Source organism: Musa acuminata, chromosome BXJ2-10 (assembly GCF_036884655.1).
Source record: "Musa acuminata AAA Group cultivar baxijiao chromosome BXJ2-10, Cavendish_Baxijiao_AAA, whole genome shotgun sequence".
In the NCBI taxonomy this organism is placed as follows: Eukaryota; Viridiplantae; Streptophyta; class Magnoliopsida; order Zingiberales; family Musaceae; genus Musa; species Musa acuminata.
Genome location: NC_088347.1, coordinates 13568255 through 13588310, shown reverse-complemented (window position 1 = coordinate 13588310; position 20056 = coordinate 13568255). Strand labels below are relative to the sequence as shown.

Genomic DNA, 20056 nt, shown 5'->3' with positions numbered 1-20056 from the left:
AGCAACAAGGGAGAAAGAGAAGCCTATTAGGGTTTTGGGCAAAAAACAATTTTACCACTATGAATTTACGAAATTTCCGATTCTATCCATTTTCCAAATTACTAAAATACCTCTCATAATTTAGAAAATTTCATGCATGTCCCTTATTTCAGAAAATATTAATTAATTAAAAGGTTTAATTGATTATTATTTTTTTTATTACCTAGTAGTCCTAAATGATGATAATTCATACATGTGATGTATGATATGTGGACGGATGATCATGAACCGTGTGATGTGTGTACTTGTGATTATTATTATTGGAGCCTACGAGTCTCTATTTTATTTCTCGTTTATTGTCGGGCCTACGTGCCCTATGATTAAGCTGTAATCACACGAGAAGGCCCGGCTGGAGCGTGGAAGCGATAGCGGGACCCACGAGACGAACGATCGCGATGCATAGAGATGCGTCGAGATGTCGATAGAACCAACGAGGACGAGATGGACGATCATAGGGCATAGAGATGCACCGCTGCATACATAAATCTTGATATGAGTTATTATGATAGTTTTACCCCTCGAGACTCACCTATATCACGATTCGTTATCTTGCCTACGATATAGAGATGTCACCGGTGACTTGAGGATATAGTATGCCTGGTCGAGTCCCTCGAGGGTATATCATCGAATCAGACTCATCTTGTAACGATGGTGTTGACTTAACCGAACATCATGGTTGGTCGAGTCCCTCGAAACCATGGTGATTCGGAGGTCGAACAGGACGGGAATCACAAGGGGTTATGATCGGCAAGAGTTGCCTACCTTTTGGGCTTAGTGTGATTGGTCGAGTCCCTCGAGGTTACACTAAGACGTTGATTGGATCATGATCCTCACTAGAAGTCTACCGGAGACTTCTGTTTCACGTGCTGAGGGTGTCACGTGACTCGCAAGTAAAATAGTAGGAGCATATTAAGATAGAAGTCCATATCTTGATTATTTATTTCTGCAAAATCTGCATGTTATTTATTTATATTGTATCTTTATTTTTAGAAAATGTTGCTTTCAAATCCCTTACGTGGCATACTTGATGTCAACCGCTTCACTGGTCCAAATTATACGAATTGGTTCCGTAACTTGAGAATTGTTCTCACCACGGAGAAAATTACGTACGTCCTTGATACAGTGATGCCGACGCCCGAGGAAGGGGTAAGCGAGGATGAGATCGCTCGCTACGTGAAGTACATTGATGACTCCACTCCTGCTCAGTGTTACATGTTGGGCTCTCTGACTCCTAAGTTACAGAGACAACATAAAAAGATAGATGCCAGATCCATTCTCCTACATGTCTACAAACTATTTGAGGAACAAGGAAGGACTCAGTGATATGAGATATCCAAGAGCCTCTTCCGAGCTAGGATAACTGGAGGGACACCGGTTTAGAACCATGTCCTAAAAATGATTGAGTGGATAGAGAAACTCACAGGTCTAGGAATTATCCTAGAGGATAACTTGTGTGTGGACATTGTGCTTCAGTCCCTATCAGATTCCTTTTCACAGTTTATAATGAATTTTAATATGAACAAGCTTGAGATAACTCTCCCGGAGCTCCTCAATATATTGAGGGAGGCAGAAAGCACTATCAAGAAAGAGAAGCCAGTTCTCTACACTAGTGAGACCAGAAAGAAAATGAAAGCAGAAAAGTCCTTTAAGAAGGGTAAGGGCAAAGGCAGACCAGTTAAAGCATAGGTTACTAAGAAAGACCCAACAAAGGACAAATGTCAGTGCTTCCATTGTGACAAAGATGGGCACTGGAAGAGGAACTACAAAGAGTACCTTACAGAGAGGGCGAAACAAAAGCTTGGATAAGCTTCAGGTACATTCATGATCAGTCTCCATTTGTCAGACTCTTATGATAACACATGGGTATTGGATACCGGTAGTACTTATCATATATGTAATTCGTTGCGAGTTCTGGCTAGGCCTAGGAGACTAGAGAGAGGCAAGATAGACCTCAAGATGGGCAATGAAGCAAAAGTTGCTGCAGTAGCTGTTGGCGAGATCGCCCTACATTTGCTTGGTGGAGCTATTATTGCATTAGATGCACGTTATTTTGTTCCTTCTATTATCAAAAACATTATCTCCATTTCATGTTTGATAGTTAGTAGATATAAATTAGTTTTTAAGAACAATGGTTATTCAATATTATTAAATAATGAGATTATCACAAAATAAACATTGCATAACGATTTGTTTATGCTAGACACTACTCCACATATCATGAATATAAGTGTGTCTAAGAGAAAACGAGATGAGGTGAACAATGCATACTTGTGGCATTGTAGGCTAGGTCACATCCACGAGGAAAGGATTCAAAAATTGCTAAAGGATGGATATCTAGATCCATTCGACTATGAGTCATATACAACTTGCGAGCCTTGCCTTTGTGGAAAAATGACCAACTCTCCATTTAGTGGAACTGGAGAGAGAGCCACTGAGCTATTGGAACTCATACATAGTGAAGTATGTGGATCCATGTCAACTCATGTTATTGATGGTTACTCCTACTTAATTACCTTTACTGATGTTTTCTCAAGGTAAGGATATGTGTACTTAATGAAGTACAAGTCCGAGGCTTTTGAGAAATTCAGAGAGTATAAGAATGAAGTGGAGAACCAGATTAGAAAGAATATCAAAACTCTTCGATCAGATCGAGGAGGTGAGTACTTAAGTACAGAGATTACCAAGTTCCTCAAGGACCATAGGATTTTATCACAATGGACACCTCCTTATACACCTCAGCTCAATGGTGTGTTTGAAAGGAGAAATCGTACACTGTTATACATGGTACGGTCGATGATGAGTTTCGCTGACCTACCCATCTCATTCTGGGGATATGCCTTAGAGACCGCAGCTTACCTTCTGAACAGAGTTCCAACTAAATCGATAGTGTCTACACCATATGAGATATGGAAAGAGAAAAAATCCGATCTTAAGGTTGTTAAGATTAGGAGCTGCCCTGCCCACTGTCACGGACAAAGTTCTAAACAGGATGTTTGATGTAATACTTATATATGTCTGTGTCTTTCTATTTGTTCATGCTTTGCACAGCACGTAGAAGAACGGTCGAAGGCTTAACAGTCCTATTTTAGTTGGGATTGGTGGCCTTCTTAGGCTTGTAAATAAAGGTTGTATCATGTGGACACTTGCGAGAGTTATTCGGTCTGTAGTGGACCATTTTTACCCTTTGTTGTGCAACCGTTCAGAGCTTATAAAGTCTGTTTGTAATTTGCATTGTCTATGAAGTGTTTTCGGAAATGTTTGCTTGTGGATCCCGAATGAGGCGCTTTCTCAAACCTGTTTTCTCTTTTGTAGGTCCTAAGGGACCATGGGAGGTTTCGGGGAGGCTGACCTTTGCAGACGGACACACAAGGGTGCCGCACGACTTAAGCAAAATCAGCTAAGTTCGTAACAAATGGTATCAGAGAAGGACAAGCACTCATAAAAACACTTGGTATTCAAATGGGGGGGATCTAGCGGGGCTGCGTTGAGGGCAGTCAGCACATATGCAACCGTTTGGGGGAAAACGGGCATGGAGATGTAGGAAAAAGGAGTCGTTCAATGGAGCGGGCATCTGACATTGGCATTCAGAGGAATGGCCAACCCTTCGAGCAAGAGGCACCACGAGAACAAGCAAGCTTGGAAGAATGCGTAGCGCACAAAGGTTGGCATGGCTGAGTTCGAGCTACGGCTCGACGTTAACAACTACACTTGATGGTGCTCAAGGCAAGCAAGGCGCTTGGTAAAGGATGAGACCATGCAAGGTGGAATGAGTTGCTCACTGATCGAAAGAGTTGTGCAAAGCTCACAGAGGTGAGGGGAATTGCTAACCCGAAGAATTCGGTACTTATGTAAGGGCTTGTATACGGACGATGAAATGTTCGCAGTCATCCCAAGGCGACCGAAACTCGGCGCCATGGAGCATTGGAACTTTCTCTTCGATATGAGAAGGATACGTCCGTAGGAGGCTGAAGTGTGCAGCGAGTCCAACATGTTGCTAGGCCTTGAGTAGTGCAGCAGGGGTTGTATTGACGTGGAGTCGTAATCTAGCAAGTGCGTTTGCAGGAGGCAGAATAATGCACAGTTTGTTCAGCAAATCGGAGTAGTACAAGGGGTAGGGGATAGTGGTCTCCGAAAGGGGATAGTAGTACATGGCTGAGTTCGAGCTACGGCTCGACGTTAACAACTACACTTGATGGTGCTCAAGGCAAGCAAGGCGCTTGGTAAAGGATGAGACCATACAAGGTGGAATGAGTTGCTCAGTGATCGAAAGAGTTGTGCAAAGCTCACAGAGGTGAGGGGAATTGCTAACCCGAAGAATTCGGTACTTATGTAAGGGCTTGTATACGGACGATGAAATGTTCGCAGTCATCCCAAGGCGACCGAAACTCGGCGCCATGGAGCATTGGAACTTTCTCTTCGATATGAGAAGGATACGTCCGTAGGAGGCTGAAGTGTGCAGCGAGTCCAGCATGTTGCTAGGCCTTGAGTAGTGCAGCAGGGGTTGTATTGACGTGGAGTCGTAATCTAGCAAGTGCGTTTGCAGGAGGCAGAATAATGCACAGTTTGTTCAGCAAATCGGAGTAGTACAAGGGGATAGTGGTCTCCGAAACTTTCAGAGAGAAAGAAGCGAAGAGAGATGTTGCTCCAACAGGACAGATATCGAGGAGGGATAGGTCCCGGTTCTCTCAGAGGGAGAACCATGTGCAACAGACCGCACATGTTGAGGAGGAGTACCTCAAAAACAACAACTCCACGAAGCTCAATGGACCGAGCGAGCGACGAGGAGTCGTCGCATGATCTCGCTTGAGAGAATGCATTGGTGGATGTATTGCGAGATCAAGTGGGGGAGCGACCCAAAGCAACATAAATGAAGGCACACTTGGAGTCGATATGGAGATCAGACTCAAGGGAGGACTGACCCGTGGAATGATGGGCGCGAGGGCCACCATCAACTCAATGCAAAAACGAGGAGCGGAGCAACTTGGGTATAACTTAGCGAAGTACCCAAGCTGCATGAAATGAGCCGGCATAGAAGATGGAACATGGAGCGGAGGCGCAGAGCTTTCCTTGGACAAATGTTAAGGACATGAACTCTTGCAGAGGCAAGAGCAGGATCATGTTATTCCATGGGTCCTTCATTCTGATGGAGTGGACTCTTCTTGCATGGTGCCAAAGACGAAGGGAGCTTCTGGGCACATGCACCTTATCTCGGAGAAGCATTTGATGGAGAAACTAAGGCGACTCAACTTGCGGAGGCGAAGTTGGGTTCAGAAGGCCTTAGCACGGGGCAAGAGGACGCGAAGGCGGGTACTTTTGAAGAATATGCCATAGTGTTGTCATTCAAGTTGCCAAAAAGGAAGCGGTCCATAGCGGAGATTATGTTGGTAAGGGCAGAGGCCCAGGATCCAGACAATGGTGCACTAATTACAGCGGAGTCGATGGACTTTAAGAGCTACTAGGCGATGGACTGTCCTAGAGTAGTGCTTCATCTAGGTGTGACCCAAGAGTGGGTGGATGAAGGTCGATTGCCAAAGGAGCGAACAAAATCGAAAGTGGAAGAGACCCTACGATGTATTGGCAAAGGCCACACATGGAGGGATCACAATTCGAGTTCATCCCACAAGGATTAGAATGCAATAGAGATATCACCAGGAGGCGACATAGTGCAGCGGATCATGGTGGAACAGTTCGTGGCAATGCGATACACACGACATAGTCCCGTGAGGGACTATATCATACAGAGGTATAATCGGGAGCTACTGGGAGCTCCACTTCGGTGAACAACACGACGACAAGAACGTCTATGGATTTAAAGAGTGAAGGTCATGGTATCACAAAGGCGGGTCTTCCGTGCGTTCATCGAATTTTGCATTAGATGAGAGCCTTGGTCATCAAAATATGGGGGGTTGTGTACCACCGAGGGAAAAGTTCGAATGCAAGTATCAGTGAGTCCCATGGGAGGGATTTGATCATACAGAGGTAAGATTGAAGAAGTTGGAGAGTTGGACAGCTCCAGAGCCCATATTCGCTTAAGGGAGCCCGGCAAGTCAGAGGACAAGGTCGAGTAAATGAACATTGCTATCAAGGAAGCTAAGGAGAACCGAATCGGTGCAAACCCTACAACGTGATGGCAGAGGCCATACATGGGAGTTGCAATCTGATAGTAGGGCCATGGGCATGGCAACGCCATAGTACCGCAGAAGCGGGACTTCGGTGAAAGTCATTGATCCCTTGCTCTCATGGAGGGAGAGCGCTTAGTCGTGAAAGGGGCCGAGGAGGTGGAGCATGCAGAGGCAAACTCCAAGTACCGAGACAAAGCTGAAGGGCAAAGACCAAGGAACTTCGTAAGACCGGTGTCAACAAGCTTCTCATCAAGATAGCCGAAAGTGAAGGACTTCGGGTCATGCAAGAGTGCACGACCAAGGAATGAAGCAGGCAGTACGCGGTGTTGTACCTTTGCTACTCAGTGGAGTAGGCGACCGGGTTGATGGAGAAGACGGTACAATCCCAGAGGTGACCAAAACTATTAAAGACTTACTCCAAGTTGGGATGAAATCTTCCTGCATTCCAGAAGTTCAATGGCATTGAGAAGGTGAATCATAGTAGCTAACTTAATACAAAGAGTGCAAACACTTCGAGTGCTTCAGAAGTGTGAGCAAAGAGAAGGTGAAGGTCAGTAAACAGCTCGATGCATAGAGTACAACCCTTGAGAAGGCGGGCGAAGTCAAGTAACCATTGCCTTCTCAACTCTTAAGAGAATGGGCGAAACCGAGTACCCCAATTCTCTTATATATCCGGCAGAGAAGCTCTGCACAGGTTTAAAGACCCTTCGAAGAGATTAGAAGACAATAGTTATCAAATCTTCACCAATAGTGATCAGTGCTACTGAGAGTAGATTATCCGCTTCATTTCCTAACAAAGTGTCAATCGAAAGTGGAAGTGATGCAAATCTACTTGGAACTGACAATTAAGTGAAATGAGAGTCGATGGGCAAATTTTGTGGATGAATGACCCAAAACTTCAGAAGTTTGCGAGGCGATGCTCGTTAAAGCTCCAACAAGCATCCACCCAGTTCAAGCAGCATGAGGCATTTGAGAGACTAGCGCATAGTAAGGATAGTCTTTTCCTTCATCAGGAGGATCCGTAGGAACCAACAGGGATCAACACAACTCAGCCAACCCCACACTAGAGTTAGAGTCATTGGCGAGTTGAAGCAGCATGGCGGATCAAAGATTCGATTATTCAAAAATAGAAACAGAGAGCAGCTGGGAGCCAAGAGGCATATTGCAGCGGGAGTAGAAGTTTGAAGACCCAACAAAGGCGAGGAGTTATAGTGTCGGCAAAGGCTTCGACGAGGACGTCGAAGGAATAAGTGAGGGAGAATGTCACGGACAAAGTTCTAAACAGGATGTTTGATGTAATACTTATGTATGTTCGTATCTTTCTGTTTGTTCATGCTTTGCACAACATGTAGAGGAACGATCGAAGGCTTAACAACCCCATTTTAGTTGGGCTTGGTGGCCTTCTTAGGCTTGTAAATAAAGGTTGTGTCATGTGGTCACTTGCGAGAGTTATTCGGTCTGTAGTGGACCATTTTGACCTTTTGTTGTGCAACCGTTCAGAGATTGTAAAGCCTGTTTATAATTTGCATTGTCTATGAAGTGTTTTCGGAAATGTTTGCTTGTGGATCCCGAGTGAGACGCTTTCTCTAACCCGTTTTCTCTTTTGTAGGTCCTAAGGGACCATAGGAGGTTTCGGGGAGGCTGACCTTTGCGGACGGACACGCAAGGGTGCCGCACGACTTAGGCAAAACCAGCTAAGTCCATGACACCACGTTAAAAGGCACAACCCTGATAAGTTGGAATCAAGGACGGAGCGGTGCAAATTCGTGGGATACCCCAAGGAAACTTGTGGGTATTATTTCTATCATCTCGAGGACCAAAAGGTCTTTGTAGCCAAGAGAGCGATGTTCCTTGAGAAGGAACACATTCTTAGCAAAGACAGTAGAAGCATGATAGAGTTGAGCAAGGTTGGAAAACCTAGCTCAAACACTACTCTACAGCCCGAGTCTGTTCAGGTACCTAACACACAAGTTCCAATTTTACGTAGGTCCAACAGAGTATCTCATCCTCTTGAGAGATATGTGGGATATATTAGAGGAGAGGATGTTGAGGATATTGATCCTCAAACCTACGAGGAGGCTATTATAAGTATAGACTCCGGGAAATAACAAGAAGCCATGAATTTTGAGATAGATTTCATGTACTCCAACAAGGTTTAGAACCTAGTTGATGCGCCCGAGGGTATTGTACCCATCGATTGTAAGTGAATCTTTAAGAAAAAGATCGACGTAGATGGAAAGGTAGAGACCTATAAAGCAAGGCTAGCAGCTAAGGGGTATCGTCAAAGACAAGGTGTTGACTATGACGAAACTTTCTCACTCGTAGCAATGCTAAAATCCATCCGAACTCTATTAGTTATTATAGCACACTATGATTATGAGATTTGGCAGATGGATATGAAAATTGCATTCCTCAATGGAAACCTCGAGGAGGAGATATATATGATACAACCCGAGAGATTCGTGTCCAAGGACTGCCCAGATAAGGTGTGCAAGTTGCTTAAATCCATTTATAGACTAAAGCAAGCTTCCCGAAGTTGAAACATAAGATTTGATGAGGCAATCAGATCTTATGGCTTCGTTAAGAACGAAGATGAGCCTTGTGTGTACAGGAAGGTAAGTGTGAGTACTATCATCTTTTGGGTGTTATATGTGGATGACATCCTGATCATTGGGAATAATGTAGGAATGCTATCCACAGTAAATGCTTGGTCATCTAGACACTTCTCCATGAAGGACTTGGGGGAAGCATCCTATATCTTGGGGATTCGGATCTATAGAGATAAATCCAAGAGGATGCTTGGCGTGTACCAATCCAAGTACATAGAAACCATTGTCAAAAGGTTTGACATGAAAATTTTTGAGTTCTCATACCGACGAGACATGGGATATCGCTTTCTACGAGTATGTCCCCAAAAACTCCTGAAGAAAAGGCGAACATAGATAGGATACCCTATGCCTCAACAATAGAGTCAATCATGTATGTCATCCTATGTATCAGGCCTGATATAACGCATGCTCTGAGTGTCACGAGTAGCTATCAGACGGATCCAAGCTTGGAGCACTTGAAAGTAGTAAAGTGTATCCTTAAATACTTGAGAAGGACTATGGATCTTTTACTAGTATATGGAGGTAGTAGCCTCAGGGTTGAAGGCTACACGGAGTCGAGTTTTCAATTTGATGTCGATGATAGCAAGTCAAATTCGGGGTATGTGTACACCTTGAATGGAGGAGCAGTGTGCTAGAAAAGTTCCAAGTAAGAAACTACTGCTGACTCGACTACAGAGGCGGAGTACATTGCTGCAATAGAGGCAGCAAAGGAGGGAGTCTGGATGAAGTTCATTACAGATCTGGGAGTCGTGCCGGGTAGCGAGGAGCCGATTCCTTTTATTGCGACAACTACGGGGCGATTGCTTAAATAAGGGAACCCGTGTCTCATCAGATGTGTTCTGAGGAGGTTCTAACTTATTAGAGAGATCATGACCCGAGGAGATGTAGTAGTAGAAAGAGTTCCATCCGAAGATAACATTGAAAATCCACTGACAAAGTTGTGGTCTCAAATTGTCTTTGAGCGTCACAAAGGTCTGATATGGATCAGACACATAGGTGATTAACTTTAGGTCAAGTGGGAGATTGCTAGTCATAGGTGCCAAGCAAGCCAATCACGTGAGTGATGGCATGTGTGACTTGACACGGAATCTTTTTGCTTACTATATTTTGGCATTTATCACTTTATATTGACTATTGCATATATACATGTATATATTGTGATATCCTTGGATCTATGCAATAGAAATCGGATCGTGATGAGATCACAATAATGAGACCGATTCGCCTTTAAACACGGATCCTAAATAATCTCGGTCATAGGTTAGACTGGTGTGCTATATATCCATCCATATGATAGATGCAACTGGTCTCATAGTTGCTTGTGTAGGGACACTAGGGATATAGTACATATGCTTAATAGAGAATGAGTTCACTGATTTATTCGCTTACGGAATACTGGATGGTTGATGATACCTTATTGTCAGATAGCGATTTCGTAGTCTCAATGGTGTATCTGGTCCTTAAACTTGAGACACCAAGGATGTCGTGTATGAGTGCTACATTCTTTGATACAGGACTTATAGGTTTGGATGTCTCAAATTTAGTACAATCGATCAGAGTGACAGTCAATCTGACGAGGGCTATTGAGTGTCGATAGAGGATCATCCACTCTCAGTGTCATGAGAGGAATATCTCATATGTTCTTGCTTAGACAAATCCCTGGCCAGGATCATTCAGATTGAGAAAGAAAATGTTCTCCGGGAGAATCCGATTAGAGTGAGACTCGAGTAAAAACCGTATGAGTCTGACAGCACCATGCCCAATATACGGTCTTCGGAATATTAGATGGATAAGGGACTATAAATACACGATAATTGAGGTCAGACAGGTCCAATGGATTAAATTTCCCTGTGTCATCTAGGGACTACAGCATAGTGGCCTAGTACATCCGCAATCGATGAGTCGAGTGAATTATTATGGAGATAATATTTCATTAAGCCAGAAGGAGTTCTGACATGTATAACTCACGGCCAGCTCGATATTAGGCCTAGAGGGTCACACACATATGGTAGGCACTGCAATGTGTAGAGGTATGAATATGAGATATCCACCGAAGCCCCTGTCTTATTGGATATCCAATAAGCCCCTGAATTATTGAATCATTTGGATGAGATCCAATAAGAGCCCACGAGAGATTATTGGATAGAGATCCACTAATTTAAGATGCTTGAGTAGTTGGACGCAGATCCAATACCCAATAGGGGAGGATCCATTAGGGTTTGACAAGAGACCTCTATAAATAGAAGGGATTCAGTGGTTCATAGGCTAGAGCTTTTGCTTGCCTCTCCTATTCTCCTCCCCCTCTCCACCTCAAAGTAGGCCTGAAGGTTTGAGAAGCGTCGTCAAAGCCCTGCTGTGTGGATCACCATCAGAGAGGAGGGCGCTTAACCTCCTTCACCCTCTACTAGAGATCTGCAGGGAAACAGGAATATACGATCTCCCTAAGTAACACAATCTATTTTATTCGTAGTTTTAAGTTTCGCGGATTTTTGCACACCAATCTTCGCACAACAACAAACATCTCTTTGGAAATAGAGCTTTTGCTTGCCTCTCCTATTCTCCCCCCCCCTCTCTACCTCAGAGCAGGCCTGATATTTTGAGGAGCGTCGTCACAGCCCTGTTTGTGTGGATCATCATTAGAAAGAAGGACACTTGAACTCCTTCATCCTCTCCTATAGATCTGTAGGGATTCAGGAATATACGATCTCCCTAGGTAAAACACTATCTCACACGTGAATTTATGTTTTACGAGTTTTTTCGCACCAATCTTCTCACGATGACGAATACCTTTTTGGAAAATTTGGGTTTTTTATTTTCTGTTCTTCCGCTGCGCATGTGATGTCGACCCTAGATTTCCCAACACTTTCCTCCTTCCATCCTTCAAATTCTCTTAGTCTTCTACATCAATTTTTTTTTCATTTATCTTATTTTCTTCTTCTTTCTTCCTCATACTTCAGGCTTCATGTCAACCCTTTAAAGAGTCTTTGTAGAACCTCCTAGTCAGTGTTAAGCTATGTGTTTCTTACCAAGGTTTGAAAGTTCGTACCGTACCGCAGTTTCGAGACTCTCTCGGTATGATACAATATTGTATACTGAGTGGTACAATTCGATATGCCGCTCAATATATATAAAAGTAAAAAAAAACCGATGGCCTCGTCACCCATTTTGGCACGTGAGGCCCCATTTTGGCGCCACATGGGCAAAAAATAAATTTTTTTCTACGACATCGCCTCTCTTATCCACACACGGGGTGACGTCACTTCTCCCCACGCAGGGTGACGTCGCCTATATATATATATATATATAAAAGTAAAAGAATAAATTGTTTTCGTCGAGGCGACGTCTCCTCTTTTCTACCCGCGATCGTGGATTCTTCTCCCCGCGTCAAGAGAAGTCACCGACAGACAAGGAGGGAGAGTGACGCCGATAGATGATACCACCCGAAAGCAGCCAGTCCGCATACTGATATCCTATCGGACCGATACGTATTGCCCGTACCGGGCGATGTTATTCGAAACTGTAAACCTTGCTTCTTACATTAACAAAGAATGGAGAAATAGACATAGGTGTCCTTTTATCACCACCTGAGCTGGCATCATCCACCGTAAGAATGCAGCAGCAGATCATCCTATTACCCAAGTCAAGACTCCACCTTTTGCTTGGTACTTCCCATGATCAACCGTACTACAATATGGTTCCAAAATATACTTCCATCTTAAAAGATTCCTACTGAAACCAAAAATGAGAAACAGAAAGAAGAGACAAAACAGAAACTAAAGACTAAAAATTTGCATAAACAAACTATCCAATGATTAAAAAAGAAAGAGGATCATATGACGATCAAAATTTGTACAAGCCAAGGGTAACTATTCAGTCTAACTTCAGGCGTAAGAAAACAGACCAACTTCCCTTGGTTAACTTGGAACCCTAGTTGCCGAATCATACGCCCTGAACTTAGAGAAGAAAGAAACTGCTTATTAAGAATTGTTCAATTCGAGAGAACCCCAACGAAGCAAGAAGCGTAATCTTTGGAATAGAAACAAGCATCCGAGCCTATTAACATCAGATGCACACTGAAGTACCAAGAAAAAATAAGAAGGAACCAACAAGAAGAAAAGAGAAGTGCGATACCCAGTCCTGCACAACGGAGGGTGGACGTGCGGTCCCCGAGCGAAGCCGGAGATCGCTCGGCGATGGGAAGAGGAGAGACAGAGAGAGGTGGAGCAGATAAAGGGGTGCCTGATAGCGCCCCCGTGGATGGAAAACCCCATCGCCATTCTCGCCAGGTTTCCGCCGCAGCGGTTGCAAGGCGTCGTCTTGGATGAGGGAGGGCCCTGTCCTGCGGCTCTCGCTGTACGAGACCGGCTCCTCCCTCAGAGAGCGGGACGATCCCTGAGGAGCTCACGGGAGCTTTCCCCTGATCCTCTCTCGTGGCGGCCCTCTAAAACCCTACAGGAACGGATGGGGAAAAAAATGGAGGGCAGGATTTCGTTTTTTTTAGCAGATTTACATATCTGCCATTGCAAAGTATGCAAAGAGGTTTTACTCACGAATTTGGACAACTTATCGAGTAGTGCCTCATAATTATTTTTTATCAGATGTCCTTCATAATGTTTTATGTATTTTTTTTCGTAGTTATAATTTTTACCCTCGTAATTTTTTTGAATTATTTCATGTCAGCGAATCAGTTTGGATCAATGATCCAGAACTGATTTAGAATTCCTTGTCCTCCTTCCACCTCATCCAGAAATCGTTTGGTGGAGTCAAAGTTATGAAAATTTAATCTCATTTGGTGGAAATTGACTTTGTTACTAAAGAAAATAAACTAAAATATATCCATTCTTAATACCTATTCCAAAAATATACTAAATTAGATAATTAATTATCATAAAATTATTATAAAATAGGAAAACTAGTACAAATCCTTTTGGAATCATGTTTTCATATAATTATGAAAACTTGAAATGGTTTGATCCAATTTGATCTTCGTTGCACTCGAAAATAAATTAAATTACATTAATTGACAACTAACCCAAAAATATATTAAATTTGATAAATAATTATTTAAAAATATAAAAATATTAAGATCTTTGTTAGAATCATATTATGATAAAATTATGGGATAATTACATATTATTCTCTATAGTTAACTATGACTAGTATACTTTAAAAAGTAGTATTGGTTTCCTATACTTACGAAAGTGAAACATTTAGCCCCAATTTTTCTACTTTATCGATAAAAAAAATTACATGTGCTATCACATGCAAATCATGAATAAAAATGATAAAAATATAATTTTATTATTTGTAATTATTAAATTTATATTCACTTTTCGCCTTAATCGATTTGTCTTCCTCTCCTCTTGTTGACCTACTTCCCACCGCTCGCCTACCGCACCTACTCGACTTGCACTGCTCGACCGTCGTTACACCTGCAACACTCATCGTCGTCGCACTTGCACTGCTACTCTTACATTACTCGATCGTTGCCTCTCCTTCATCGCTTGACTACACTACATTGGACCCGCTCAATCATCGTCACTCCTACACCGCTCGACTATTATAGTTCTTGCACTGCTCAACCGTCACCTCACCTACATTGCTCACCATCGTTGCACCGAACTCACTTAATCACCACCACTCCTGCACCACTCGATTGTCGCATCGAACCCAGCTCTTTATCCCCGCCCTGGCTGATGGTGATCTCATCGTCATTAGAGAAGCTTGTCGCCTATGCATCTCCACTTTTATTGTGGTACTCTCACTGTTTACCAAGGTCGATAAGTTCTTGGACCTCATTGGGTACAACACCAGTGAGAAACAAGGATTGAAGTACAACAGGCCCAAGTAGCAGCAGTTCTAGTACAATCATGAGAAGAGTGTGGATAACCCATAAAGATAAAGATCCTATTTTTAAATTACTGAATGATAATGTTAAATCTCATATTTTGATGATGAAATCAATTGATGAATTAATGATCTAATACATGTGTTGAGATAAGTGATCTAGGACTAACTACGATCGTGAGAAAAGTAAAATAATTAAAGAAGAATTAAAGTTGGGCGGGAGTCAATTATAAATAATAAAATTTCATTTTACTATGCATAGTCATCATCATACCTTCTCTCCCTTTGCCATCAACAAAAAGGAAAAGTATAACTAGCAATTTTTTTAAATATGCAAGCTAGTAAGATAGCAAGTTTTGAACATGGAAGCTAGCAAGTTTTTTATATATGAAAGTTAGCAAAATTTTGCTTTTATTGAGATGTGCGAGATAGCATGTTTGCTTTTCTTTACGATGTTCAAGCTAGCAAGTTTTTGAAAATGAATACAAGATAGTAAATAGTAAGTTTTATATCATTTTAGAATATGCAAGCTAGCAAGTTTAGTAATTCTTTGCTTCTTGAGATAGACATGATAGCACTTTTGCTTGAGATTGCAAGCTAGTAATTTTTACTCCAACTTTGTCATTGTCAAATAAGAAAGAAGAAGAGAGGAATAATACAATGGTGTAATTAATTTTTCTTTACATCAATTATCAAATCATTACATGAAAAATATTAAAAAAAATTAATTTGGTGATGAGATATACACTTCATGAATACAAGGGAATACTAAAACAACTTTGAATCAAACATCAAAAAATCAAGAGAAAATTTATGATTCTTTTGGATATATGAAAAGATTAATCATAGTAAATGATCTTGATTCATAAAATATTTCAAGTTAAAATTCCGAGGAATCAAGAGAAAAATCATCATTCATTTAGATAATACTCTTTTTTAGTAAATAACAAAAAAGAAACATAGGAGAATAAAAGATCTTGATTCATATATAAGAAATCTCAAGTTATCAAGATTATGATTCATATATTAAAAAAAACTCAAGTTATAATTTTGAGAAATCAAGATCATGATATAGATAAAATTCATTCAAATTCAAATCGTCAAATCATCAAAATCACTTTCAAGAGATTCAAAATGACATAAATAGATTTATCAATTTCTTATTGAAAAATCCATAAGATAGAGATAGAGAAATATTCAAAATGTATTCCCTTTTTTTATTTCAAAATAGAGCATTCATAACTCTAACATTTAAAGAAAACATTTTCTTCTCTAGATCAATCCATTCAGTCATTGGTCTAGAGGAATTTTGAAAGTCATTTTCAACAATACTCTATAAATTTAAATCCATAGAAAGCAAAAAATCTCTTATACGTGTTTTCTAATATGTGTAGTCTGTCCCATTGAACATAGGAGGATGAATGATAAAGTGACTCTCTTGAAAGCAAAAAAAAAATCATCTCTCTTAAGTGTTAAACTAAACAGAGAGAAACTTGGCTCTAATACCAAATGTTATAATTAAGTCGGTACTAAGAGGGGAGATGGGGGGGGTGCAGGGTTTTGAATTAGTGCTTACGTAAAAATTATGTCGATTTGAAAACTCGTTCAATGTAGAAAAATTATTTCGATAAAGCATATATTGAAAAATATTTAATCTTGACTTAGAGTAAATGTAAAGTGAAGTGAGCTATTAAGTAAGCAATAGAAGTAAGTGTAGGGAAATCTAGGGGCGACACCACATATACAGGGAAGAATAGAAAACAAAAATCTCTAAATTTTCTATAAATTGTATTCATCATCATACGAAGATTGATGTGCAAAATCCATAAAATCAAAAAATACATATATAAAAGATTGTGTTTTACCTAGGGAGATTGTATATCTCTTAATTCCTGCAGATTTATAGGAGAGGATGAAGGAGGTCAAGTGTTCTTATCTCTAGCGGTGATCCACATAATAGGGCTGCGATGATGCTCCTCAAATCTCTAGGCCTGCTATATGAGAAGGAGAAGAGGAAAGGAGAATAGAAGGTGGCAACTAAGAAATCTCTAGCCATTGAGCCTTTGGTTCCCTCCTATTTATAGAGGTCTCCTATCAACTTAATCATAATTGATCCTACTGTATTAGGTACTGGATCTCCATCTAACTACCCAAGCCTTTTATATTGGTGGATCTCTATCCAATAATCTCTTATTGTCTCTTATTGGATCTCATCCATAGGATCCAATAATTTAGGGGCTTATTAGATATCCAATAAGATAAATGCTCCGACGGATATCTTATATCCGAACCTTTACTCGTTGCAATGTCTACCATATGTATGTGACCCTCTAGGCCCAATATCGAGCTGATCGTGAGTCATACTTGTCAGAACTCATTCTAACTCAGTGAATTATTATCTCCATAATAATTCACTCGACTCATCGACTACTGATGTACTAGGCCACTACGCCGTAGCCGCCAGAAGATACAAGGGAATCCAACCCTTTGGACCCATCTGTCCTTAGTTACCATATACCTATAGTCTCTCGTTCATCTAATATCATAAAGACTATATACTGAGCATGGTGCTGTCAGGCCCATACAATTTCTACTTGAGTCTCGCTCTAATTGGATTCTCCCGAAGAACTATTTCTCTCTCAATCCGAATGACCCTAGCCAAGGATTTGTCTAAATAAGAACACATGTGATATTCCTCACATGACACTGAGAGCGGATAATCCTCTATCGACACTAAATAGCCCTCATAAGTGTTGAATCTCAAATTTTGATGATGAAGTCAATTGTCATTTGATTATCTAATCCATATGTTGAGATAAGTATGCAGGATTAACTATAATGGCAGTAAGACATACAGCAGGTGTTGCGCCGGAGTCAAGACCAAGATCACGTTGGGGGTTCGAGAGTTCGACGGAAGTCCGGATGATCGTCAGAGGTTCTACGGGAACAAATCCGAGAAGTCCAGGAGCTTGCCAAAGAAGCTCATCGGAACTCACCAAGAGGATCGTCGCAAGTCAAGGAGTTTGCCAGAAGTCCGTCGGAGCATCGCTGAGAGTTCATCGGATGTACGCCGGAAGTTCGCGCGGAAGGTTGTTGGAAGAAGCGATTGATGCACCGGAACATGAGTTGCAGTATTAATGTCTTAAATGTCATAGTTAACATGAAGATTAAGTTAAGAATATGAGGTGATCCCATTAACTTAATCTGGGGCCAATTGGGCCCTTGATAGGCCCAAATTGGGCCGAATGGATCAGCCCATTCGGACCCAGATTTCCTGGCCGGCGGTAGCACCGCCCAGAAGCTCAGTCTTTGAGCGAAGTCAGGCGGTGGTACCGCCCTTGTCAGGTGGTGGTACCGCCCTTATCAGGCGGTGGTACCGCTTGAGCTCGGTCTCCGAGCAGTGTCAAGAGGTAGTACCACCCAGTTTTGGCGGTGGTACTGCCTAGACCCTGAAAATCCGGGAGATGACACTTTTGAGCTCCAAATTCAAACCAATTGGGGCCTATATAAACCCTACCCTTTCCTGCATGAAAGGGCACCGAAAGCTTGCTTTGATTCTGGGTATTTGAGAGCTTAAAAGTGTTGTAAAAGGCTAGAAGTTCTTCTCCCTCTTTTCTTCTAAGTTTTGATCATTCAAGAGAGGAGTGAAAATCTGTAAGGGTTGTCTCCTAAGCCCGTCAAAAGGAGTAAAGGTGTAAAAGGGTGGTTGGCCTTTGCCTATTGAAGGAAGGCCTCTAGTGGATGTCGGTGACCTCATCGGAGGAGGAAGCCAAAAGTGGATATAGGTCAAGATTTACCGAACCACTCTAAATCTCTGGTTGCATTTACATTCTGCTCCTTATCTTAACTGCAAACAGCCTCCGTTGCTTTATGTTAACTATATTTTCATTTACTCTTAAGTTGAAGAACTTTCCAAAACAGTTTTCATTGAAAATGATTTTATCGTACGAACGTCATTTTAATCGACGAAAGTTTTTCGCTGCACTAATTCACCCCCCCCCCCCCCCCCCCCCTTTTAGTGCTTTTGAGCCTAACAATTGATATCAGAGTGGGTTCACTCTTAGTTGGATTAAAACCCAAGAGAGATGACATATGCCGGAAACCAAGAGGGTCACTTTATTACACGTCCGCCCATATTCAATGGAATAGATTACACCTATTGGAAGACCTGAATGAGGATCTTTCTTATTTCTATGGATTTTGAACTTTGGAATATTGTTGAAAATAGATTTTTAAAGTCTTCTCTTCTAATGATCAATTGGAATGAATTGGAAAAGAAGACTTTCGCTCTTAATGCAAAGGCTATGAATGCCTTATTTTGTGCACTTGATAAAAATGAGTTCAATCATATTTTAATTTGTGAAAGTGTATTTGATATTTGGCATACACTCAAAGTGATTCACGAAGGCACAAGTAGAGTGAAAGAGTCAAAAATCAATCTTTTAGTATATTCTTATGAACTTTTTCGAATGAAACCGAGCGCGACCATGGGTGATATGTACACTCATTTCACGGATGTCATTAATGGTCTAAAAGGACTCAGTAAAAGTTTTTCAGATTTTGAACTCGTTAATAAAATTCTAAGATCCCTTCCAAAGAGTTGGGACTCTAAAGTCACTACTATTCAAGAGGCTAAAGATTTAAACAACTTCCCTTTTGAAGAATTAATCGAGTCATTAATGACCTACGAAATAACTTGCAAAGCTCATGAAGAGCAAGAAGACATCCTTTCAAAGAATAGGAAGGATATGACACTTAGAACTCTAGAAGACCACTTGAGAGAAAACTCAAGTGATGAGGACTTTGACGATGACTTGACACTTCTAACAAGGAAATTTAAAAATTTATTAAAAGAAATAAATTTAAAAAAATATTAAAAATAAACTTGAACCCAAAAATGATCAAGTTATTTGCTACGAATGCAAGAAGCTAGGATACTATAAAAGTGATTGTCCCCAAGCCAAGAAGAGAACACCAAAGAAGAAGGCGCTCAAAGCAACGTGGGATGACTCAAGCGCGTTTGAAGAAGAGGAGTCCAACACTAAGCAAATTGCTCATTATACCCTAATAGCCATCGGAGAGGAGGTAACGAATTTAATTAATACAGATTTATCATTTGATGAATTGTTAAATGCTTTCCATGACTTGTTTGATGAATGCAAAACAATTATTAGAAAATATAAATTATTATAAACGGAGCATGATATTATTTTTAATAATTTTAATAAATTAAAAACTAAACTTAATGATAATTTAGCTCCATGTATGAAATGCATAATCTAGAAACTCTCCAAAAGAAGAACTTACTACTTAAGGACACCTTGAAGAAATTTGAGGTTGGTAGCAAGTCTTTGAATATGATCCTTACAAATAAGGGCCACGTTCCTAAAAGAAGTGGAATCGGATTTGTGAGAAGTCCTCACTAAAATTCGACCACCT

The 20056-nt window shown here is 41.2% G+C and overlaps 1 protein-coding gene across 4 annotated transcripts in view; it reads right to left on the bottom strand.

The window, feature by feature from the left end:
* The window catches only part of LOC103999832 (DNA polymerase I A, chloroplastic), a 55528-nt gene extending 42295 nt beyond the window's left edge, over positions 1 to 13233 (bottom strand). For 2 of the 4 annotated variants that reach the window (XM_009421701.3, XM_009421702.3), the window contains exon 1: positions 12902 to 13229. In XM_009421701.3, coding sequence (XP_009419976.2) covers positions 12902 to 13047 — 146 coding nt within the window. In that variant the 5' untranslated portion in view covers positions 13048 to 13229. Of the gene's footprint in view, positions 1 to 12901 lie in introns of all 4 variants that reach the window. The other 2 variants (XM_065127752.1, XM_065127751.1) reach the window with 2 other exon arrangements.
* Between the last annotated feature and the right edge of the window lie 6823 nt (positions 13234 to 20056).